A 25370-nucleotide genomic window follows, 5' to 3' on the forward strand; every position below is an offset into this window, starting at 1 on the left:
GCCTCTGTGAGCTGTGTGTGCCTGCACTGTGCTGCTTCTCTTGCTTGCAGAGCAGCCAGCTCTGCCTGACGTGTGCTGACATTTCCTACTGTGGCCTTCCCTTCCCCAGTGCCATTGTCTGGGCTCCCACCTCAGCACTGGTAAGTGGGCTTTCCCACAAGTGGTCATTCTTGGCTTAATTCTGCTTTCATTTAATGCTTTCTCCTACTGTAAAAGTTGTGCCAGCTCAGCTGTATCAGCAGAACAGCTCTCTCCTGGGTCAGAGCCAGCCCTGTAGGAATGCACTGTGTGCATGCAAGTATCGCCTGTTAAAACCAGGCTTAAAACCAGGCTTTTCTGCATATTTTTAACCCATATAATCACATTTAGTTGAAACCAATGCAAGCAGTGGTGCAAACAATAATACTTTTGGGAAATAAGCTTCAGGTGTAGAAATGTGTTAACACAAGGGCAGGTAATGATAGGACAAACCTTAAGCTGAAGGAGGGTAGATGTAGATTACATTTCATGAGGAAATTCTCCCCTGTGAGGGTGGGAAGTCCCTGGCACAGGCTGGCTGCCCCTGGGTCCCTGGAAGTGTCCAAGGCCAGGTTGGACAGGGCTTGGAGCACCCTGGGATGGTGGAAGGTGTCCCTGCCGTGGCTGGGGTGGGACTGGATGAGCTTTAAGGTCCTTGCAACCCAAACAGTTCTGTGATTCTATGAAGGTTTATTAGCATTACTCACAGCTAACTATAAAGAGAATCCCAGTGTCTGTAGAGAAATGGTGTGCCTGCTTTTGAAAATCAGAACAAAATATGCCCAAGAAGCATGTAACAAACACAAGTGTGCACATGTAGAAAGTCCCCCTGAGGCTTTTAACCAAGGTCTGTTCTGCTGGCCAGGATGCTGCAAGCTGAGCAATCTTCCCCCTGCTTGCTGAATTAACAGAGGTGTAATGCATGTTCCTTCCCAGGGTTATAATTGCAGATGACACCCCCAGGAAGAGGACAAGTCTAGAGCATCTGGGTTGGGACTTCTGAGATGCAGAGAAACAAAATTTCAATTAAGTGCAGTGTATTAACACTGGCTGGGAAGTGGAATTGATATTCTGAAGGAAAGGAAAACACTTCAAGGAAACATTTGAATATTTCCCCAGTAAAAATTACTGTAGACTTCAAATGTCAAAACAAACAAACAACCCACTGGAATTGTCTAAATGCCATATTTTTTCATTACCAAACCATTGTATTTTGAAATCAAATATTAAATTCTTTGACATTATGTAACTCAATATTATGGAGATCAGAACATTAATTCTTTCGGCATCACTGAAATCAGGTTTAAACAGAAATAGATGCCCTTGAACTGTTTTATTCTTGGTAAAAGTGCCTTTTCTAATAAAAACTCCTGAGTTGAAAACTAACTGGTCAGCTCTGTGTTTCAGCAAAAATTATCCCATTTATGTATCTCTGGCTCTCTCCCAAACTGTTTCTGCTACTAGAACTCAATTTCTATTTTCTCATCTGCAGAGAGGGTAAAAATTTTTGGCATGGATATGTTCATGCATGCTGTGTAAAAAAAAAGAAATAATAATAAATATCCATTAAGGGCTCTGTTTATTATTCCTCTGTTGATATGACTTAATGTGGTAGAGATTAAAATTAAGATTATTCTTGTTAAAATACCCCTTTTGAGTTACTGTGGGCCACCCTCTGAAGCCCCACAGCAAGGAAAGCCTCTCTGGGCTCAGGTATCTAAATCTCATTTCCAGGGAGTGGAAAGGTGTTAATATTTTAGCAGTTGTTGGGAGTTTCAGTACCCTGTGACAGGGGCTCTGCTCCATATTTAGGGTTTCCATCACATGAGAATTCTGACCTAATACTTTTACATCCCTTGCTGAAGCAAAGTCCCTAAGCAGGCTATTTCAATGAGATGGAGCATCCTCCTGTCCTTGGTGCACAGAGCTGAAGTCCTTGAACTCGAAGGAAGAATTACTGAGGGAAATATTTGGCATTTGCTATGTAGTAGTTTGCACCTGGCTGATCACTGTGTTTCTTTTTATTTTAAAAATCTATGTCACCTTAAGAATGATAGAATTCTAAGAAGATTTATAATTGTTTCCTTGGACATAGTCCCAGGGATAGCATCAATAAAGCGTTACGAGGGAGCCAAAGCAGTCTGGAAGCCACAAGCTTCATATGTCATGTAGGACTTCAGTCTATTGAAGAGCCCCCTCTGTGGAGACTTCAGGGGAGGGAAATTAAAAATGCAGTCTGAAACACTCCAGTGATTTACCACAGAGTTTGCAAAAGCAACAGGACTTCTAAGTCTGCCTTCTCTTGCTGTATCTTTCTCATTTATCACAGCCCTTCAAGGAGCTCCTCTTTAGGAGAGCCCAATTCCCTGCTTGCTATTATGATTTCTTCTTGTGATCATGAATCCAAAGTACAGAAGCGCTGTTAGATGGGATTCTCTTCTGAAAGGCTGGGAAAGCTGCCTCAGGAGTAAAGTTGCCAGTCTGATCCATTTTTTCATCCACATTTCATGGCTTCTTTCACTAAAGTCTCAGGCACTCCAATGGGATCACTGCTGTGGGACCGAGATCTCTGCTGGCAGAGGCAGCTCCTCGTGGCTTTTGTTTGCCACACAGGTAGAATTTGTATTGAGATGGGCTCTGAAAGCAAAATGGGAAAGGGAAAACCCCTGCTCTGTGCAAGTGGGCAACAGGAGAAATTGTGGATTGGTGAACAAGCCTGGCTAAAGTGTCCTGGGAAGAAGCACAGGAGTGTAAAAAGGATGGACCTGCCTGATGGTTGCTGTTTGCTCACTCCACATCAGCCCAGCAGGCTGGCATCTCTGGGAGTAGGAACGTGTGCTCTGAGTGGAAAAGAAATCTTTGGGCAGCAGGATATCTTCCTAATCCTTCCTATTTTCCTAAACATCTCTTGTGTCCATCCAGGAGATGTTTGTAAGGCAGTGAGGAAAGGAGTAAGAAAGTTATCATGAAATTCTATTGACATAAAACATTTTTACAGAACAGTCTCAAAAAGACTTAGTACAAAGGTGTATTAGTTGAGAAGAAAATGTTTAGAGCTGAAGCTGGGTCTCTTTTTTTCATTTTTTTTTTTTTTTAATTAAGCCTTCTAAATGAAAAATCCTGTAAATTTGTTCTTTATAGAAGTGAAAAATACTGCCTGTGGAGCTGCTGGTGGTTCATTATTCAACTGAGTACAGTACCTTGTTTTAAAGACTGTTCTTGCAAATGATTATTCTCCATTTCTGTCAGCCTGTCCTCACACTGTGGGACCCTCACTGAGCCAAGTCATTTAAAAGTCAAAAACTCAGTAAGTGTCTTGTTCTTTTTTTCAACACTGAATACAGTAGCAAATATATATGTGACACCTTTGCTTTATTCCTTAATTGCTCTGGATTACTTTTGGATTGATTACTATCATGGAAATCGATAGAGACTTTCTCTCAAAGCCCATTTTTAAGGCTATGACTGTGAACTGAGGGGACTGGGACAGCAGAGAGGTTAGGGAACTTTTAAAAAAGAAATTGCTGGATGTAAATATGCTGGCAAGGGGAAGAATTCTTAGGGTTCTTATCTGTGACATGATCCAAGGAGAGACTTCCAGTAGACATTGGGTCAAATCAGATATGGTTTGTGTGGCTTTGAAGTAAGAAACATGCAAAAGAAGATAATTTCAAGGACTAACATGGCCTGGATCAGTGGTGTGTCTTTCCACTGTGCAAATACATTCTAGACATAAAAAGATCAATTGGATGATCTAGTTCTCATGCTTTGCATCCTCCCTGGCTCTTGGAAAATTGCACCAAAAATATTAAAATCTCTTCCATGATGAAAAAGGTGTTTTGAAGCATCTGCTGTTGATTTAAGGAGTCGGTAACTAAAACAGAACTGCAAAGAGGAAAAGGAAGGACACAAACCAATGTCAGTCGATGAATTTTTCAAAGTCTCAGAGAAAGAATATGATAATACAATTTTTTTTTGCTCAGGGCTCTGACTTGCTGAGGTGAAACCTAAGATAACAAGAAATAAGAAATATAGAAACAAGTTTTCTATAGAAAAGAAGTATTCATATGGGTATTATAAAATATATATGTGATATATCATTTTTTCACCATATCATTTATGACTTATATTAAGATACTCTGCCTTTTTTTCTGCTTTTTTTTTTTTTGTCAGGTCCTACAATATTTTATCCTTTCTATCAATTTATTCTTTTTTGTTTCTATGCAGTAGATAGCATAAATCCTCCCTTTGATTGTACATTGATGTAAAATTGAGCAGCCCCCTGTTATGGATGTGCTGCTGTCCCCTGGCAAACCTTGGCAGTTGTTTGGATACTTATTACACTCACTTCATGATCTGAGAAATGTGATCTTTTTATTATGAGGAAATATTTTGTTGCTTATCTGATCCCAACCCCATTATGATTTTTGGACAGATTTTAATTGATTTCCATAAGTTTTGGAAGGTTTCTTAAGATCTTTCAGTTCAAAAGCAGCTTGTGGCAGTGTAGAAAAAAGAAGATCATAGGGACCTTGGCAGCTTTCTCCCTGGATTTCCTCAGAGTCTCTCTTCTTTCCTAGAGTCAAGTGACAGCCTGCTTTGCTGCTCCTGCCATCCAGAAGTGCTTTCCTATAGCTCTCTGCCTCATTGATTCTCCATCTGTTTTACCCTGAGCATCTTTCTGGTGACCTATGTTCGCATCTGGTGTAAATATGCTACTATTCAAAGTGTTTTCACTGTGTCACTTACTATTTCAGGGCATGATTTATTATAGCAGGGGCTGTGTGCTCTGTGCTGGAGAAAGGGAAGAAATCCAGACATGGCCTCAAGGATTTCTTAGGTCTTGCTTGGCTGGGATTGGGAAGCACGAGGCAATGTGGTGCCAGGAGCTGTGACTGCTAAATCTGTCCCTCCAAATTATGGGGTAAATGAAGGAGCTGGGGATCAGACAGGCAGAGAATGCAGCTGTGTTAGACCCATTTCCTGAAAGTTGTGAAGGACCCGAGCCAAGCCTCACGGATGTCACTCAGAAGTCTGCCAGCCACTCTGAAAGACATTTGAAAACAAATGCTGGAGGTTTGACTGGCTTTTCTGAGTTAGAGGACTGTGCCTTCATTACAGTCCACTTCTCCTCCCCTTCTGCAGTTAGAAAAACAATATAATTCATATAGATGGAGAACCACATTACTATCTAATAGCAATTTGTATTCTAAAGCTGTAGAGATTTTTCTCTTATTTCAACACTAGATTAACAGGGGAAAGAATTAGAAAAAGAATTGCTGTTGGAAAAGGAATTTGAATACAGACCAGGTGGCTAATTTGCTCCCATTAGTTAGTATGTTTAACAAGGGAGGGTGCAGTCTGCATTAAAGTCACTGGAAGAACATCTCTATTGCTATTTAGCATTGCTGCACAGATTTGAATTTTTGCCTGCTTTCCTTTGTGCTGGAGCTTTCCCCCCACCAAAACACTGGGCAAAGAAAATAGCATATGGATGAGAAGTGGCGTATCTGAACAACTATGTGTGTCGATTACATGAATTGGTACAGAAGAAGAGGATGTATCATCATGCTTTGATAACAAGCAAATCAGGAGCAATTACTTTTTTCTTTCAGAGAAAAGATGATCGCTTACAGTACTTCAAAATAAGATTTTTTTTTGCCCCTGGAGAATAATAATCATTCTCTGTGTAAGCTGAGACACTATCATCTCTTTCAGTCTCGCTGAGTGTGAGCCATGAGTGGTGTCTGAATGCATCTCTGCGCTTAGGAAATAGATTGGATAGGCTGTGGTGATGTCACTTAAATATCACTGACTCCTGATCCAGTTGGATCAGATTTTGATCTTTATAACACATCCTCTATTCTGAAGGAGCAAATGAGTAGAACAGATTGTTTTCCATAAGGTTTTGGCAACTAGAAAACATTTGTGAAGTGATAACGTAGTGGTTGCTCATGCCTGAGTATGTAGAATGAAATTCTATAAGGAAAGCACTTTTTTTTCTGAGCAGATGCTCATGACGAATGGATGTGGCTTATAAAGCACAAATCACAGGTGGGGAGAGAAACCATGTTGCTGTTGGACAATAAACAGCATGTTCAAATAATGTAGATTGATATTAAGAACCAAAGACAAGTGCAAATATCAGTCTGTCAAAACTATTCTTTTTTCCATGCCTGCCTTTTTATTTGCATTTAGTTGCTATTTTCCAATGGGATTAAAAAGTTCAACAGTTTCATGGTGAGGCTTTTTCTTTAATATTGAAGAAGCCTCATGGAAAAAACCTATTCTGCTGATTATAAACACTGGTACATAATTAATGAAATGAAACCAGTTTATTTGTTAGCCAGTGGTGCATCATGCAAAAGGAAAAGCTGAGGCTCATTTTTTCATTGCAACTTTGTGTGTATTTTCTTTTTCTCTTAGCTTTGCTGCATTGCAGTGGGCAGGAAATACTCTGGAATGTCTTCTGAGGCTGAAGCTGATGGTGCCTCTCCCCACGTGTTTTCCTCAGCCAGCTGCAATGTCCAGACTGGCTTGGCTGCTCTGGTCCTTGCCCTGCTCAGTGCCCTGGTGTCCCCTGCAGGGCTGTCCCTGCAGGGTTGCTGGGCTCCAGGCAGGGGAGGTGCAGCTCTCCTGTGACACTGCAGTTTGAGCTTTGCGTCCTGGAAGCACAAACAGGACAATTTCTACAATTTCTTCAAGCCTTCATTCACTGAATCAGCCTGTTTTTCATCTTTTAAGTTGTTCCAGAGCCATTGAAAGGCTGTTTAAATTTGCCACCTTGCTCTGTACATTTGCCCTCTCTCTGCTGCTATTATGGCAGAGCCATAGAGGGGTAGCATTACACTGGCTCCTACTGTGCCTATCAGAATTACAGGAATCAACAAAGCAGCTGTAAGCCCTGTGCTGGGAGCAAGCTAACGATGGAAAAAATACTCATAATACCTGTCTTTTGGTGTCAGCTGTTGTCTGCAAGGCACAATAGAACATCTGGAAGCAAGAGCCCTCCTATTCAGGTAGCTGAAATTGCATTAGCTGCTCTGGCATAAAGGACAGGATTAGAATGACAGACCTCCCCACTGAAATATTTGCTTTTGAATAAACTTGTCAAATGCAACAAGGGGTGTCATGGCAAAACTTTCCTGCTTCTGCTGTGAGAAGAGCTTCTGTTTCTGTGATGACAAGAGGGCTGTGTTTAATTGAGCTGCGTTTTGCTGCTGTCTGCTGTAGGCAGATACAATGAAAGGGGACAAAGGCCAAGTTCAATTCATTGCTATCAAGCTTCCTTTCTTCTAGGAGCAGGTAACAGCAAAACAATTACTGCAGGCTTAAAGCAGGTGTGTTGTGGCAAGAATGGGGGAAGCAAGAAACTGCTCCAGAAGCTTCCCATTAATTTATGCTCAAGAGAGACTCACCATTCTTTAAGGCACAACAGGGGACCCAAATATAATGGGGAATACAAACTAAGGAAGATAATGCAGAGGGAAAGCATCTTTCAATGCCTTTAGAGTTCATGAGTTATTCCTGTTTGCCAGAACCCACTTTGGTGAGCATTCACTCAGCATAATGAAAGTGTAGCGTACCTTTGTAGAAACTGGGTCAGGTAAATTTGAGATGCTATTATAGCTTTATTCATCTTTAAACTATAGATCACATAGTTCTAATAAAATTTTTTAAAAGGGTACATTTCCTCACAAAACTCTTATGTCATTCAGGACATTAAAACGAGACAAAGACCACAGGTCTGGCTTGTAACACTTTTTAAGAAGTTATGTAGGCAGCTATTGATAATTGATATACTTCAAAATGTGGTCCTGACTTAGAAATGCTTGTCTTTTCTCTTTAAGATTACTGTTTCTCCCCCAATATTTATTTCTCTGTTTGTTTTAAATTACCCTGTAAGAAAAAAACAATACTGGTTTCACACCTTGTTTGGGGGTTGGAAAAGCATCTCCACAGTGGTTTTGTCTGGGCAGTGGCTCTGTCTGCCTCACCCAGGGAGTCTGGGCACTAGAAACAAATCTGTTGCATTTGTGCAGCTTTCTGTGTGGGCTAAAGTTTCATCCTCCTTCCTCACATGGTTGTCCAGCCTGTCCTGGGATACCTCACTAATGTTGTGTCTTGTTGCTTGTGCCACCTTGGTGTATCTATAAAACACTGTGCTGTGCTAACTCAGGAGTGATTTGCCACTACAATGATGACAAACATTGACAAAATTAACTACAAACTCATGCTTCAATGAGCCAGTGATGTGGAGCCATACAGGCAACAAAAGTGTCCTTTCTGATTTCTTCTAGAGAATTTTGCCTTTTCTCCTCCATTTAGAAATAAGAAGTGGGAGTGTATTTTAGATTGTGTCATCTCTAGTTGAGACACTTCAGTTTTGAAAGATTAAACAAGAAGTCTGTCTTTGGTGGCAGTTTTAAAATGATTTGGGGGTGGGGCTTGATGGCCTCAAGGGGCCTCATCCACAGAGTCCATTTAGCTGCAGGGCAGGGACACATCCAGAGGGGCCACTCAGGTGGAGATCCTGTCACACACAACAAGAGAGACAAAATTCCTGGCTTCCTGGACATTCCACAGCAGCTGAAATATAAAGTTCAGCTAACGTGAATGAATTCATATAATTTGGCTCTTAAACAAAAAATGAAGCACGCTGATTTGGGAGTCTTAACTGTTCATTTTCTTCAAAAATGGTAAAAAACAGTGATTCAACACTTCCAGGAGGGTTTTTTTTCCCACACGCTTCTAAATTAAAAAAAAATGTTTTGTTGGTTTTTATGGTTCCAGGGTTACTTCCATGAAACAGTGATATTGCCCAAGGGAGGGGAAAAAAACACATTTCAGTTCTTTCTTAGATTATTGTTTTAAGTTATGCCTGACAGATGACAACAAATATGATTAATATTAACAGAATGGAAAAGTTTTGTTTCATTTATTCTTTGTGAAGTCCTAGTCTTCTTCATACTTGGATCCCGGGGGAAAAAACAGTTTAATGTGTTTTCTGTTCCCCATGTACTGTTTGCTAGTCTCAGATGGTCTTCTGGTCTCCCACTGCAGTGCTTTAATAGTGACCTGCCTCAAAGATATGGACTTTGTTTGTTCCCTGGGCTCTTCACAAGCAGAAAGGTGCATATCAATTATTCAGTAGAAATCTCTCTGACAAAACTTTCCCTTGATATCTTAACTGAACACAGCCCAACTCACACACTGATTTCTTGCATCCTTTCAGCTTAGAAGTCAGTGTCTATTAATGAGTTAACCAAGCTAATAATTTCTAGCTGTTAATGTGTTTAGTGTGCTTCAGCAGGAGTTAATATTGTTGTGGAGGTGAAGGTTATAGAGTGTGTTCATCTGGTCTGGCAGCTGCAGTGCAATTTCCAGGGAAACTGGAATTAAATATAATTGTGTGTGCAAGGGGTTGAAAAATTCTCTGAAAATACTGCCTGTGAGCACACAGACCACCTGCATCATTAGAGCTGGCACCTGGACACTCCTTGGAATGAGGTGAATGTTCCTGTCTGTCATGGCTGTGGAGGGAATTCAGGGACACGAGCCCCTTTCAGCAGTCCCATAATCCCATAATCCTGGCAACCTCTGGGATGGGGGATAAGGAAGCAGAAATGAAAGGCAAAGACAGAGAGAACCCAAATCTAGGACAGAGGGGTAGCTAATGACAAAAAGAAAATAGCTAAGTGAAAAGGCATGGAGATTAAATAAAAATAAATGTGATGGGATTCTGGCTCTGTCACACATGAGACTTTCCTTAGGGGTTAGGATGGATTTTGCCCTTGTTGGTTGATGGAATTCTCCATCCTCTAAGCTGGCTAGAGCAAGCTATGAAAAAAGAGCAATTATTTCTTCTTACATGCCTGCTTTTAACAGTTCTTGGTAAGCATGGAAACAATATGAACTATGTTAGTGAAACAAATTGGATGCCAAGAAACACTGGTGCCCTTACATAGGATAGAAAAGCACACAGTCTGAGAAGTGTGTGAGCTGTTGGGGGCTGAATGCAGAACCACAGAACACTTTCTGTAAGAGCTCCTGTGAGCTTTCAGAGCAAACAGCACCATTTTTCCATGTCCTCTCCCTCATTTCTCCTTCAGGTCATCTCTGATGTGGTTCTTCCCCCTTGGGCTAATTGTTTTTCACCGAGTTTTTCCTCTAGTTTTTTATCAGTTGATTAGAAAAAAACAGAACCAACCTGCAAGTGCCTTCTTATCTCACTACATAAGAATAAATTATAGCAGCAAAGTCTTGCTTTTCAGCAACTTTTCACCTATTACCCCATCCATTGTGTCTACTTTTCTGGATTTCACTGTTTTTTTTTTTTTAATAGAAAGAAAAAAATGAGTGGTTTCTCAGACATCTGGTCAAACAATTTCCCATTCTCCATGTGCCCCAAATAATATTTGCTCCTCTTGCTACTTGGTATTTATTTATTTCTGTGGCCAATGGATGCAATAAGGGATTGTAATTTAATTGTTGGCAGAGGTTAAGATGATCCTCTCATTTGCACTTTGGCTTTGCTTTTCAAAATTTCCTTTGTCTCTTACAATGCAGATCTCTACTTTGAATTAGAATTGTAAAATTATCTCCTGTGTGTATTTGAAAGCCACTGTCACAGCATAAACATCTTTCAAGGGCTTTATTCTTCAGTCTTGTGTATTAAACCTGATTTTTTGTTAGTTGCTAATAAAGCCTTTGCTGTTGTCAAGGCACTAATGAGTGCAAAAGGGAAAAGACAACATTGTAGTATGTGTGAACTTAGAGAATGGGTTTTAATTGATGGGTTGCAGTTCACCATTTAGAAAATGTGAGCCTTCTGGAAGCCACGGGTGGTGTGCTTTGTTCTCTTGTTGCTTCTTCAGTAATAAAGAACTTTTTATCAATGCTGGAAATCACAGAACTGAAAGCTTGTTATAATTTTCCCTGGTGCTGAAAAGGACACAATACCTGTATGTTTCCCCTAAATATATACCTATAAATACACCTACTTAGCCTAATTTAAAAAAGAAAATAATTTGGAGTCTCAACTTTTTATTTCTTACATTTTGCAGATATTCCTTCTGTCCTCTACAGAAACTGTCTCTTTAAGTTTGATAAATTTACTGAAGCAAATCACAGAGCCTCCCTGCTTTGTGTGTTAATTTGATTATTTTCATTTACAGATGGGTGAACATGGGGAGGTGAAATGGTTTGCCTGTGGTGTGGCCTGAGTTTATCTCTTGACACAGATTAGAACTGAGGAAGGGAAATCCTTGTCACAGTGACTGGGAGAATTGGGAATAACCAACAGGTCTAGGAGTGAAACCTGGAGCCTGCTTATGCCTTCTGCACTAAAATGGCACTAAAATGAGTGAAATATAGGTGAAAACATTCATACATTAAAATGAGGCTCCAAATGACCCAATTTGCTGTGCCTTCTGGTTTGATTTTGGCTCAGTTCCTAATCTGGTTTCTCACAAGAGAAGCTCCTACTGTGAATAGCTTCTTCTTAATACTAGAATATTACTTTACTGATTAATATTTGTTGGACACTTAGTCTAATTATGGTTTCTCACAGCTACTTTAATTACTATCATATGAGGTTTAGCCTAAGCAAAATATTCCAGATGAGTTTAGTGATGCTTTGCAACTTAATTCTGTACATGGGAGCATGGCAGCTGACTATTGGGAGAGAGGAAAACCCACTCCTTCCTGGGCCAGGACACGTGTTTTTGAATGATAAGATGTGTCAGTGTTTTTGCTCCTGAATCAAAAGATGTAATACTGAGGATTTACAGAATGTGGGAACTCGGAAACCTCAGCCTGGGGAATGGCTGCAGTGAACATGATTAACTGGCTAAAGGGGAGCTCTGTGTAGTGCAATTGAGGATGTCAGTGTTTACTCACTAATTGAAATTGGAGAGGCAGAATTAAAAGCTTGTGATTAGTAAGGCATGCCAGTACCTTTGAGGGCTAGCTCCTCTTTTCAAACGTGCAGAGGAACACGGGATTATTTTTCTTGGTGAGAAATTATCCTATTTCTTCTGTGTCGTTTGTGTTGAAAAGCAAAAGGTGAAATATGGAAATAAAACCTTGGAGGAAGTTAGTCAATAAGTTTTTCTTTCCAGGATATCCCATTTTAAACTGGAGATGTAGTTCACATTCATATTTGTTGAATATCTTGGTGGGAAGCACAAAATGCTTTGACTGGATTTTTGTAGTAAATATGAACACCTTGGCATAGCATTGATGAAGGATACCAGGCATAAAAAAAGTGGAGGATTCACTAAAAATGTGATCTGGCACCTGCAGTTCTCAGCTCTCCATTTGTACATCTCCAGCACCATTTGCAAACCTCACACCTCCATTTCCTCTCCTTTTACAGAAAAATGCTTAAATGCAAAGTGTGTTCTTTACTGTTGGGAACAATAAGTTATCAATTAAAACCCAAAACCCTGATTTTTGTGCATCAGTCCTGTTAAATCAGGAATGATGTCCTTGAAGTCCAACCTGAATTTTGACATACTTAGTATTTACCATAAACTTGCACTAGAAGTGCTTGAACTTCTGTATATTCACAATAGAGGACTTGAATGCTTAATTGATAAAATGTCTGATAAGACAAATGTTGTGGGAATAAATGCTTCTCATTTTTTCCAGGGACTCAGACTTCATTAAAACTTTGTTCTCCTTCTTTGAAATTGTTTATATCAGTTTAGAGAAGCAGGAATATATGCAGCTTCTGAAATGCTCCTGCTTCATAGGATGTAGGAAGTCATGGGAATTTGATTATGGAAGAAGGGTCTCTTACAATATTTAAAAAAGAAAAATTAGGTTTCTATTTTTGCATAATTCTGATTTATTTTGAAGTGTAATGCTTCATGCTTTCACCTTTGCAAACTGATTCTTATTTAGGAGATGAAAGATTGTGCAAAATATAATATTCTTGTATAATTTAAACTGCCTGATAATGTGATACAGCCTCCTAGAATTCAGGCCCAAACATTAGGCATTGATTTAAAAAAGGCATTTAAATAATTTAAAATTGTTCAATGCTGAGCATGATCAGCACCCCAATCATTTTCAAATAAAAGTACCTATAAAAATTGAAGCAGATGAATAATTTTAAATTGCTTTATACTGTGCAAGCACAGAACCCCAATCACTTTCAGGCTGAAGCACATACAAGAAAAAAAGATTGAAGTGCTCTAGTAAATTTAAATTACTATATACAAGGAAAAGGGCCTTGAAATTATTGGATACTCAAATTTTTTCTTTAAATTTTCTTAATTTTATGTACAACCCAAAGAGTTTAACTTTGTCAAAATGAGCCAAACAATCTGATTTTATAAACTTGCAAAATATTACATTAACCTCTGTTCCATGTAGTAATGGTGGGGCATTCCACAATCAAATGTCACATATCCTGCTGTAGCAATTCTCAGTACTATTGTTATTAAAGCAGGATCCAGGGCAGAGATTTACATTTTTTCCCAACTTCTCATTTGTTTTATGTTTATTTATTATGCCTGCTGCCTGTTGAATGTCACCTGGAACAACTGATTTGTTTGGTAAACACAGATAATTATAGAACAGTTAAAAGTACTGGAAGTGCCATCCACAAGGTGTAGTGGGGAGGCTACAGTGGCTTCCTGACCACTGCAGGAGCTGGACTTGACTGAAAGGATGGATTCCAAAAGCAAATTGTAGTTTATTGTGGAGGTTCCACGGTGGAATTTGTGGGATACAACGTATGTTCTTGTGCCTCAGGACTGGCAGCTGTTCTTCCACATAAGGAAAATGTTGTTCTCATGGGTACAGATCATTTTTTATTATTATTGTTTCTACAATAAATAAAAAAAATTAAAAAAAACCCAAAAAAAAAACCAAAAAAACAAACAAACAAACAAACAAAAAAAAAACCAACCAAAAAAACCCTAACTTTAGCAATTAACATCTAACATTTCCCAGAAACACCATTCCTTGATAGCTGAAAAAAAGTTCTGTAAAGAAATAAGAAATAAGTATTTAACAGAGTGTTACTGAGGCTTTCTCCAATACTCCTGAGATCTCATTCTCAGCGTGTCAGGGTTTTCTTTGACTACCTAATACATGTGAGGTCAATAGTTGTATCTTTTGCATAAAAGATTTCATTCAGCTTTTAAACTGCAAGCAATTATAAGAGAGAGGGTTATAGACCAGGGTCTTGGTTTCACATTATTTATGTTCTAATTAACTTACCAGACTAATTTTTTTTCCCACCCTGCTTTGGCTACTAAGTGTTGATCTTTAATAGTTATCTGTTCCTAGCATTAATGGGTTTTATTTCTTTGGAAAGGTCATTCTTGATGTAATGTCACTGCTAACACAAGGGAGCCTGTAAGTTTTAGACATTTTACTTGATTGTGATGAGCTCAAAAATACTGAGCTACTTGCTGTCTTTCCCTGGGGGTTGTTTTCACTCAGAAGAATTAGTACAAGTTCTTTTTAATTTTTGACTGTGTTTTTGCAATTCATTAAAAGTAGTCCTCAATGAGCAGCTGGCATAGCCAAAAATATATATGTTTTTTTTTTTTAATCTTTTTATATTTATTTCTAGATGACTCCATGAGCTTGAGAATTACTACTTGCTGGAGGCAAATACATAAGGTCTGGGCTTATAATATGAGCAGTGATACCAAGACTTTGGTCAAAGTGAATTAGAGCCATGTATGGTTACTACTGTACTGCTATAAGGTACAGTTACTGCTCTTTAGGAAAAGAAAGCAAAATCACTTAAAAATCAGAGCTGAAGAAGATTTCTAATCTCAGCTCACGCATTTTTCTATATGTTGTTTTACAGAGTAGATGGTCCTCCTCCTGTTGACTTCAAATAAAATCTTGTCAAACCTGGTAGAGAGGTTTGTGTTGGGCTCCTTGTAGAAATTTCTCAGTTTTTATTATGAGTCTTTGGATGTTAGACTTGTTTTTTCCCCCCAATAACCTTGCTGGAATCAAGGGATTTTACTTGAAAGTAATAATTTTTTTAAAATCTTACATTTGTGAATGTTTAGGAGAAGGTCAGAAAGCATTCAACATATCTTTTTTTGAAGTTGGAAACCAGATATTTTCACTTGTCCTTATACTTTTATGAGTTCTGGGGGGTTGGTTTCTATTTTTGTAATGTTTGAAGGTGATAGAAGTGTGTTGTGTTTAATCCTTAAATCCATGTTATACTTTCAAAGATTGTTTTCAGCAAGCTCATTTTCAGTTGTAGCTTAGCAGTGCAAAAGACAGATGTTCAGTGTTACACCGAGTTCAGTTTGTGCTTTAGACTCTAACTTTGTGGAATATGGGGAAAATAATTAGTGGAAGGTTGGTTTTTCTTTTTGATAACTATCACGCTGCTGGGAAATTAAACATCCATTATGTTCCTTAGAGTTTCCAGCCATCCTATCCAGAACCTACTATCTGCTCTAAGAAATATGATTTTAATTTTTTCTTTAACAGCTTTTGCCACATCAGTGTTTTCCTATGTAGAATAATGACTTGGCCCCATGCAACTCCATGTGAAGGGTTTTAAAAAGGTTAAAAAAATGTTTAATTTATTTCTTTTTTAGAAAACCAGAGACCCATATTTTCATTCATCTAAGTGCTTCATGAAGTCATTACTGCTGGAAAAGAGGACCAACCTGTTTATTTCATTAGGCAATAAATATCTAAAATGTTTGGTACGAGCAGATCTTCAAAAAGGTTATTGTTGTAAGGAGTTTAGATTTCAGCAATTCCACACCTTGCAGCACAACCAGTCCAGAACTCTGACTTTCAATGCTTCTTCTTTCTGCCTCTTTCACTGGTACAGGAATGGCTCATTTGCATTACTCTGTACCCTGTAAAATGAATTTATTATGCAGCTCCTCTAAATAGGCTAACCAGTTGTAATCTCATTCCAGTGGTGTATGGGTTTCAACAAAACATGATTACTTCCTTCATAAAGCCTAAAAATAAACAAAAAATAACCTTGGAGCCCAACCTGTCCTTTTGCTTGAGTCTAGTGTGTTAAATGGTGCTATTAATCAGGAGGGGTAGTTATTTACTTGTTAAATACTTGAGTAATTTAAAATATTACTTTGCGCACAAGTAACAGCTTTTGGTCTCTGTTATTAATCATCAAAATACTTAATGAAGCAGGATGAGAGCCATTCCCTGGATTACAAAAATCTGAACAATGTTCAGATACATCTGCCTAGCTGAAAGTGGAAGTTGATCCTGCACTCTGAGCCGTGTGGGTACAAATCATTCTCAGCTGGGAGCTCTGTTGGATCCATGGGCAGATCCTGAACCTCTGCTAGGAATCTGTAGGAGAGGGAAGGGGCTGGAAGATCTTTGCTGACCGTGGGCAGAGCTGGTCCCCATCTGGTCAGAAGGGCATGGATTTAACAATGCATGAGGGTTTGCATCTGTGTTTATATTTCATAAAGATTAATCCTGGCTCTGTTTGCAGAAGCTGCTTAACATTGTTGTAGGTAAATGGTGGTTGTGCCTCCACTGATGTCAAATTTCTCAGCTCTTTGTGTGCTGATTAAATTTAGAATGCTTGTGAGCCACCAGCCTGACAAGACTTCAAAAGGAATTTTAGGAAGCATTAGACAATGCATTTTGGGCTTAAGGAAATATCCAGACTGTGGAGAACATTTATCTGGAATTCTTTATGTATTTTGCACAGGTGGAGCTTAAGCAGGCACTAACAAAGAAATGTTAGTGAGATGGTCACAGGGATGTATCCAAATAGAAGGAGATGGAAAGAGTTTGGTTTGTCTAGCTCAATAAATGGAAGATTTAGAGGGAGAAAAAGGTTAATTTAGTTATAAGACAAGACTTGTACAGGAATAAATGGCTATAAATTGACCATGAACAAATTTATTCTGGAAGATATGAAATGGCCATCAGAAAAAGGGTCAGGAATTGTGAAATGTAGGAATTATTTTTGATTGGGATCAAGTGATCTGGCCAGCAGATCACTATGCCTGCTTGTGACACCAGAGGTGGTTCCTGTATAAGGCTTTCACAGAATCACAGGATTGTGAAGGGATTTCTGAGGATCATCCAGACCAACCCTCCTGTCAAGATGGGTAACCTGGTTCAGATGAGTTTGGAATATCTCCAGGGCTTCCTTGGATTTCTCAAGTTTTTTCTGTGCTCCCAAGTCAAGGGAAATCTAAGCTAGCTCAAGTTCTGAAGTATGGAAAATATGTTAGTAAGAATTAATTTAAAAGCTTATTTTAGGGTGCAGTTTCATGGCAGCTGCCCCAGGTTGGGGTGCAGACTGTGGGGGTCTCACACCAGGCTGTGTTTTTCTACCTACGTCATCCTGTGGACACGAGATTCACAGAACTTTGTCATGACTGAGCTCAGGGAGCAGGTGGGAATGGGAGAGCAGGAAAAGTGACTGGGGGGAGAGGATTGTCCCAACTCTGCCTTGAAATGAGGATGGTGTCCAAGTGCTCCTGTACTTTGCAGGCACTGCCCATATTATCCTTCCTCACCCTGAACAGTTTAGGCTCCGTGGTCACTTTGATCTCTGAACAGCCTTTGGGAGCAATAATAAATGAATAAATCATTTCTGAACAAAATGATGGTGCCTCTTCCAGAGCTCCTCAACTTCAGAAGGCGAGTGGCTGTTTGAAACTCCCTGTTCTGACACCACCGCTGGCAAATTGCTGCTTGAACAACTTAACGAGATTCCCAGTGCCAAGAAAGATGCACACCTTTTACTGAATATGCAATAAAATTCTTATAATAAACATAGGTACGCAAGGAAAGTGCTCATAAAAGGGAAGTTCCTGTGGTAGATAGTCTCACAAAAGAGTTTGTCACATTTTGTTTCCAGTTAATGGATGCCTACTGCAGTCACACAGCTTCAGTGACAGGAGAACTGAATTCATTTAAGCCAATAAAGTCATTCTAATTTGCATTTTCATAGCCCACTCTTCAGTACTCCGAGTGTGACTTTCCCTTTTAGGACAGAGCTGTGCAGTAAATGGATAGGTAGGCCCTTTAAAAGGTTATTTATCATCCTTGAAGAATCTTAGTGCCAAATCTTAATAGCATTTCTTACAAAAATGACTGGAACTATCAGATCAGATATAGAGGTAGAGCTGTAGAGATAGGGAACAGTCTTTTTTTTTTTAACTTCTTTCCTGATAGAAGAGCAGTTAAAGCCTGAAACAGTGAAAATTCCCCCTCAAAATGAAAATATTGCATTAAAGAATGCCCCAAATCGTAGCATTCTAGAAATCAAATTAATTTGAAAGAACTGCGTTTAATTAATTTAGTCACATTCAGAGATAAATAATTCAACATACCTTTATGTAAAGTAAAAATGCCTTTGTTAATTATGCCAATCAGTGGATAATTTATTCAGGCTTTTGAGGGTTTTTTTTTTTTGTTCTAGTTCATATTAAAAAACACAGAAGACACAGAGGTCTTCATGTCCAGCCTGTGTGTGTGATTTGATGAAATAATTGCCTTAGGACCTGCTGACACTCTAATTGGAGTCTGTGTAATGCAGAATCAGAACCTTATTTAGAGTTGCACTCTCTTTATTTTAAGTATCCCTCTGTTAATTTCATTTGAATAACTCTCTCATTTAAATCTGAGAGAAGACTTAAAATTTCATCATCTCCCCATGACTGTGTGCTGTTTATCACTTCTTTCCTTCTCTGATGGCCTCCTCATTATCCATTTTTGTGGGTCTCGTGTTGCAGCACCTGAACATGGAAAAGGTTTTAAGATTCAAAAATCTCAATCTACATGATAAAAATATTTTGTCATGAGCAATTTAATTCAGTGTTGGCAGTTCTCATTATTCTGATTACTTTTTTCTCTTCGTTCTCATCTCTAAGGATCACCGTATTTCTTATGAAAATCTGAAGTTTTCATATGCAAAAAGCAAATTTCTGTTTCTCATGTTTCCACAGAAAAGCTCAGAAGCATAAATTTTCTATACCCACTTCCAAGTAAATGAGTCAAAAAAGAAGCCCCCAAACCATACTTCAAAAGATAAAAAAACCCCAGCCCTACCAGAAACGCCAAACAAAACAACCAGAACTAAAAACTCATTTCTCAGGAAGTGACTCACAATTTTCTTGAAAGTATTGCTCTTAGTAAAAATGAGCGTGATTTCAATTTTAGCTCCTCCTTTTTGCGCTCTGTGTTGTTTTGTTTTTATTTCAGATTACTCTCCTGAAGTCAAAGGTAGAATGTGGTCATACAGAATATTTTCCTCTGAAAAGAGATTTGTTTACTTTTACTCTGTGCAGAATTCCTGTCTGGGCAGATGGCTTTCACAGGTGTCTGCACCATTTATGTTTCTAATTTAGTAAAGCCTTACACAAGGATGAATTTCACACCATAAGAATTTGTGTGAAATGCAATTAATATTCTGCAGCTTGGGTTCCTGAGCCAGGTGATCTCCTCAAGGTAGGGATAATGAAGATATGAGGGTATACACAGCAAAAGGTGAGAAAATTCATTTGCAGGGCAAGCATGTGGCCAAACTGAAACTGTGAAAGTTGAAAAGAACATAAAGATTCTGAAATTCTTTAGAAAGACCTTTCTGAGATGACTTTCAGTCACCAGAAGAGGAGGTAGAAGGACCCTGTTATTTTGAGTTCATGGTACCTGAAGGTGCTTTAGCATCAGGGAGTTTATTCATTTCCTCTGCAGTATGGTATTAAATTGCTCTCTTTTTTTTGCTTTCCAACCATATTCTATGTGAGCAGCTTTCGGTGCAAATGTTGAGGTCAGTAAAGGTTACCAGCATGTGTGTGCTGGTTTATTAACTAAAAAAAAAAAAAGTTGTTTCTTAGGCTTGGTATCTCACCAGGAATACAGCTCCAGCACAGTGGCCAAACTAGCACAGGAGTTATCTAACTATGACATTTCCTTACACCAACTGACAATAAATTCTGAAAGAAAAATTGTCAGAATATTAAAAGTGAGTCTTTGTTCTGTACATTTCTGAAAAGCAGGAGGTTATGAAAAACTTTGATTTTGCTTGTTAGTGAACACAGGATCTGTAGGCCTGAGTAGTCAAAACTCTGCTTTGCTTTTCAGACTTCTACCCATTTAGATTTTCATGAGCAAATTGTTTGCTGCATAACTATCATTTTTGTCCAAGAATTTGGCTTTTTGCTTGGTAGCAGGTGTGGGATTTTTTTTTACTAATTGCCCAGCACTTGACTAGTTGTGTGAACAATATTTGTATCTTCAGAGTTCTTCATATGACATTTAAATATTATTTATAGTGTATTTAATGGAAGTCTTCATTTAGGCACCTATCAGTCGATAAAACCTTTTATTATATACAAAAATATGAAATCTACATGGTGTTTTAAATTCAGAATGTATTCTGCTTTGAGCAAGCTTCTTTGCCTTAAACATAATATCTGCCTGACTTAATTTTTCAAGATATATTTAAAGACTGCTGTCCCCAGTGTGAAGAACCTTTATAGAAATTATTTTAATGAGATAGACATTTAGTTCAACAGAAGTTTCTTCATGAGAAAAATAAATTAAAAGAATAATTTTCCTTTTTAAATACAATTAATTAAAAACTGTCCATGTGATGACAGATTTAACATTTTGTCTGACATGTAGAGAAGAAGAAAGTGCCTGGAATTGCACAAGTGGAATAAAATGTTCCATTTCACAGCAAGGCCAAGCTTGAGTCTTGTAATTATTTCAAAGGGAGTAAAGGTCATTTTCTATTTGCTGCATCTCTATTATGTGAGCCTTCTGTACCAGGCTTACAGAAGTTAACTCATGACCCATTTAGATTGCCCAGATTTCAAAGTCAACTTAGACTGTCACAAATCTGATAAAGTTGACATATTCCCATCTCTAAGTACTGCCATAGATGATGTCCAAAGAGGCTTTTTATTTATAGCTCTGTAAGACAAGAGATCCAGCTTTAAGGCTTGAGTAGCTGGGAGATCAGAACATGATTTGCCTCTTATTTGCTGTGTTAATCCTTTAGGAGAAGAGCAGTTTGTAGATAAATTTCAGGCTATATGGCTTGGACTGTTTTTCTGCTGGGGACTCATTATATAACTTTGCTTGCATCTTGAGTTGGGAAGAGGTTTTCTCCTGCTGTGATTGCATTTTTATGCATATTCATCTAGAACACTGAGTCAGAAAGACAGGTACTTTAAACCAGCACCTGTGCACACAGAAAATGTGTGCAGAAGATGCATGTGTGCCTTTCTTCCTGTGCATACGCCCATTGAAATGCATATAAGGCATATTTTTTTAACAATCAGTAATCAAGCTTTATGCACAATTTTCAGGGTAGGCTCTGAATACCTCAGTTCACATTTGCAGATATCTCCTGCTGGAAGACTGAAGGGGACACGTCCAATTCTCAACCTCAAAATCTCCAGTAAAATCAATATATCATTAAAAGAATGAGGGACTGGGCGCTGTGGTTTTAAACCTTTTTAAGAAAGGCAGGAATAGTGTGATACTGAAATTAATGGTGTGATACTGAAATCAAGTGCACCTTTCTTGTTGTATTGCTTTAAATCTTTCTCTTCTTTCTTGGTTAATCCTTCCAAGGGACCAACGTGGAGCAGGACAGGATGGAAGGGAAAGGTGTCCATCTGTTGTGTTTGCCTTCCACCAGATTAATTGCCATGAAATATTCTGGCTGTTTCTCGCAGTCTGCTGGCACTTCTGGCCAAGCTTCTATAGCAATGGTCTGACATGAAACAAATGATGCAGCAGTTGGTTCCCATAAGAACCGCTAATGCACACCAGGTGGGGCATTGCTGCCTTTGGATTTTGTAAATGGGATCACAGAGGACTTTAAATGAGTGGGAAATGCAAGAAGGGAGGGAGGAGATCATGTATCACTGATTTAGCAAATGGATAGTGAGTGGTGGGGAATAGGGAAACATGCAGCTGTTAAAATGTTGCAGGACATCTCTTAGGGATCAGGATCAGCAGACTTGGATGATAAAAGAGTGGAGGTGGGACTGAGAGATGCTGCTGGTACATTGGGAGAAGTGAGAGTGCTGTTGTCACCTGAGCTGGTGGAGGAGAAAAGAGCCTTCAGCATTCACTGGTGGGGAGAAATCGTCTGCACTTTACCCCTGAAGAACTTTATTTCCAAAACTGTAATTTTGTGTCAAGGGTGTGTTGAGTAAATAGACCCATTGTGCAGAGCCACTTGAATTTAGGAGCAAATGTCTTTCAGAACCCCTGTGTTTATTTTGTTTTTGGTTGCCACACGTGCCCTCTCTAGCTGATTGTGCTGGGGCTGCCTGACAAGCAGCAGATTGCCCATAACAATTTTGAGATCAGAGTGGTCAGTGCATCACCTGAAAGTCAGGTTTTGTAAAACACCTTTAGATGTTCTAAAGCAGAAAGTACTTCTGCAAATGCACTTACACATATATAGGTTGGAAAATATGTTTTGGCTTCTCCTGCTCTTAACCTTGTCTCCTTTTGCCTCTCTCTTTAGCCTTTTAAACTTTTTAGTAATTTCTTTTTGCTTGCTGCTTCTTTCTTGACCATTCTTACCCCCATGCTCTCATTTAACAGCTGCCAAGAAAAATAGCCCTTCAGGTTGTTTTCTCTATTCAGGGATAAAAAGCTTCAGAGTCCGAGATTAGAATTGTACCTATTCCCAAGCAATTTTATTTTGCTTGTAATCTTCCTCCTTTGATGCTCCTGTGGTGACACTGAGCTTGGGTGACCATGTACTGCCAGTGACACAAACTGTATTCAACTGGAACCCTCAGATCCACCTCCTCTGTGATGCACACATTTCTTTTTCAGCCCTCCCTTGGTGTAAACAAGCTTTTGATTGTAGGGAAAATGGACAAACTGTGGCTTAGAGAGGTAGAAAAGAAATAGTTTAAACTTGCTAGCAAAGAATTTATTTTAGAAATGAAACTTCTGTATGTGAGACTTTACCCTTGAATACAGAATTTCTTCTGCAACTTGGTGATCAACTTTGAGACAGATTTGCAGCTCTTAATTTATCACTTTTTCAAATTTATTTGCAGGTGCTTAATTTCAGCATATATTTAGGTGCAGCTGTATTCAGATAGGCCTAAATAAATGTGATTTTTAAGAGCAATATTACATCCTATATTTTTATTGATATAAATATTGATATTCTGAACTCAAATTCACCTTGAAAGCTACTATTTTGTAATTTCAATGCCAGCCCATATATATATAAAAAAGCAAAAACCTTATATAAAAATTGTTTAGCAAGATTTGAAGGGGAAGTGTGATGTGATGGATATTTTGTTTTATGAGTATGGACCCCAATGTTTTGTTTTATGAGCACTGAGCCTAAACCCGCTACAGTTCCCAGAAGCCAACATGATGGATGAAGGAGTGGATGTTAAAAGTCTATTTCTGTTTTTTTTTTCCCCTCAGGTTCTGCTGCTTGCATGTGCAGAAGATTTAGAATGTGTGCCTGGATTCCAGCAGAAGGTTTTTTATATAGAAAAGCCATTTCAATTCACAGAGGACCGGCTGGTGCTGAACCGTATGTTGTTTTCATATATTACTATTGTGCAAAAATCAGAATTGTTTATGTATTCATTTCATTCCTGCCATTTATCAGAAAGCTTTTTTTTTTTTTTTTTTGTTTTGTACCTAAGGTTTTGGATATTGCCATGATTCAGTCTGAGTTCCCCTGTATTAATCCTGTGTCTCTACAGGTTTTACTCTGTTTCGTGTATGAGAAATGGTAAAATACAATATATAATCTTTTAGGGCTATGTGAATATTGTGAAAACCTAGAATCAGCCACTTCTTAAAAATTAAATTTTTAAAAATAATCTTACCTATGAGCTTGAAATCAGGACTTGCTCATCAACGTCTTTATTAAATTATTTCTGCAACTCAGGTTTAGAAGTTTGCATTTTGAAAGCATTTATAGCTGATGTAAGTCCAAGTCTTTGCATGAAATTCAGAGGCTGGAAGAAGTTTGGGATCATCAGTGATAGCAAAGTGTCACACAACTGGAATATTCAGTATATTTCCATTGAGCAGGTGTCACATTATAAAACCCAATCTGGCACTGTATACCCAAAGCATTAAACTGAAGGAGGTTTAACAGTTTTCAGTTCTGGTGTTAGTTCATTCCAATACTTCAGGGTTACAAATTGTTCATTCCATTCTGGGGCTTTGGGATTTCAGCCCTGTCAAACAGTCGTGGTGCTTTATCCAACGGCTGATGTCTTTAAAGACTTGAAAAAGGATTTAAGTGTTGCCATTTTCATAACTTCCAAACACACCTGCATTTTTACATGTGATATTTATTACTAAAGATTTTTTTGTTGTGCTGGTGCTGAACCAGGAGTTCTTCTGGGTGTGCAGCACTGGACAGTAGTGCTCGGCTCCTATGTGCAATATCTGGATCCTACAATGGGATACATCCCATAGCTTGGTGGAACCAAGAAATGCAAACCAATATTACTCACCAAATGCACACATTTCCCAGCTCAGTTCCATCCAGATATCACTGCTACACACTGATGTATTTTCACTTCAGATGAAGGTGTAATCTGTGCACATTCACTTTAAAATAGCATTAACTTCTCAAAACGAAATGTCAGAATTAGTTGCCACAGTCTATTGAAATAACTCTCTTAAACTTAAGTCATTCAGCCTTTGGAGGTACTAAAATAAACCTCTAGGATAACATTTTTAGTCTCAGCATTTTGACATGTTGCTTAGTCTGAGCTGCGTTTTCACAGGAACTTTAGATCACGAGATGTAATACTAGTCAGAGATGTGAGATTGTTGTTCAGCTTAGAAAAGAGGTTTCAAACTTCTTATTTCTTTGGGATATTTAGTTTTCTCTGGAATTCTTATTTTGGAGTTGTCAAACACATTATTCCTACACGGCTAGAAGTTGAAATTCTTAGAATATAATAGATTTAATAAGCAAGCAGATTTGAAGACCTATTAAAAGAAGCAATACGGATAAACTAGTGCTAAATTGAATGCAAACAACCTTTGTTGAATGCTTTTTCTGCTTCAGAGCTTTGAGGCTGTAGTGTGTCTGGCCAGATCTCCTGCTGATTTGGAGAGGATCACCCCAAGGATGGGCTGGTTCAGCCAAACTGACTGGACTGCTCTGTGGTGACCCAGCCATTTGCGGTGGCGCAAAATGAGCACAATAATTAAGATGCCATCATTAGTGAGAGGAGGAGGAGAAGGGAAGAGCAGGAAGAGACTCAGAAATGTCTGGGAACAATCTCTGGAATTAAATTATTTTAATAAGCAGACAGTAAATTGGCCTAACGTGCAGTGTTGGACAGAGGCAGGCTGTCGACGCGTGATCCGGGTTA

At 38.7% G+C, this 25370-nt stretch overlaps 1 protein-coding gene across 5 annotated transcripts in view; it reads left to right on the forward strand.

The window, feature by feature from the left end:
• Window positions 1-25370, forward strand: part of CDH13 (cadherin 13) — a 748238-nt gene that overhangs the window by 62532 nt on the left and 660336 nt on the right. For all 5 annotated transcript variants that reach the window (XR_008438903.1, XR_008438901.1, XR_008438902.1 and 2 more), the window contains exon 2: window positions 23446-23557. Coding sequence is in view for 2 of the 5 variants with exons in the window: in XM_053987830.1 (XP_053843805.1) it covers window positions 23446-23557 (112 nt within the window). In the remaining 3 variants the exon portion in view is untranslated. The remainder of the gene's footprint in view (window positions 1-23445; window positions 23558-25370) is intronic.

This window comes from Vidua macroura, chromosome 11 (genome assembly GCF_024509145.1).
Source record: "Vidua macroura isolate BioBank_ID:100142 chromosome 11, ASM2450914v1, whole genome shotgun sequence".
Taxonomy (NCBI): Eukaryota; Metazoa; Chordata; class Aves; order Passeriformes; family Viduidae; genus Vidua; species Vidua macroura.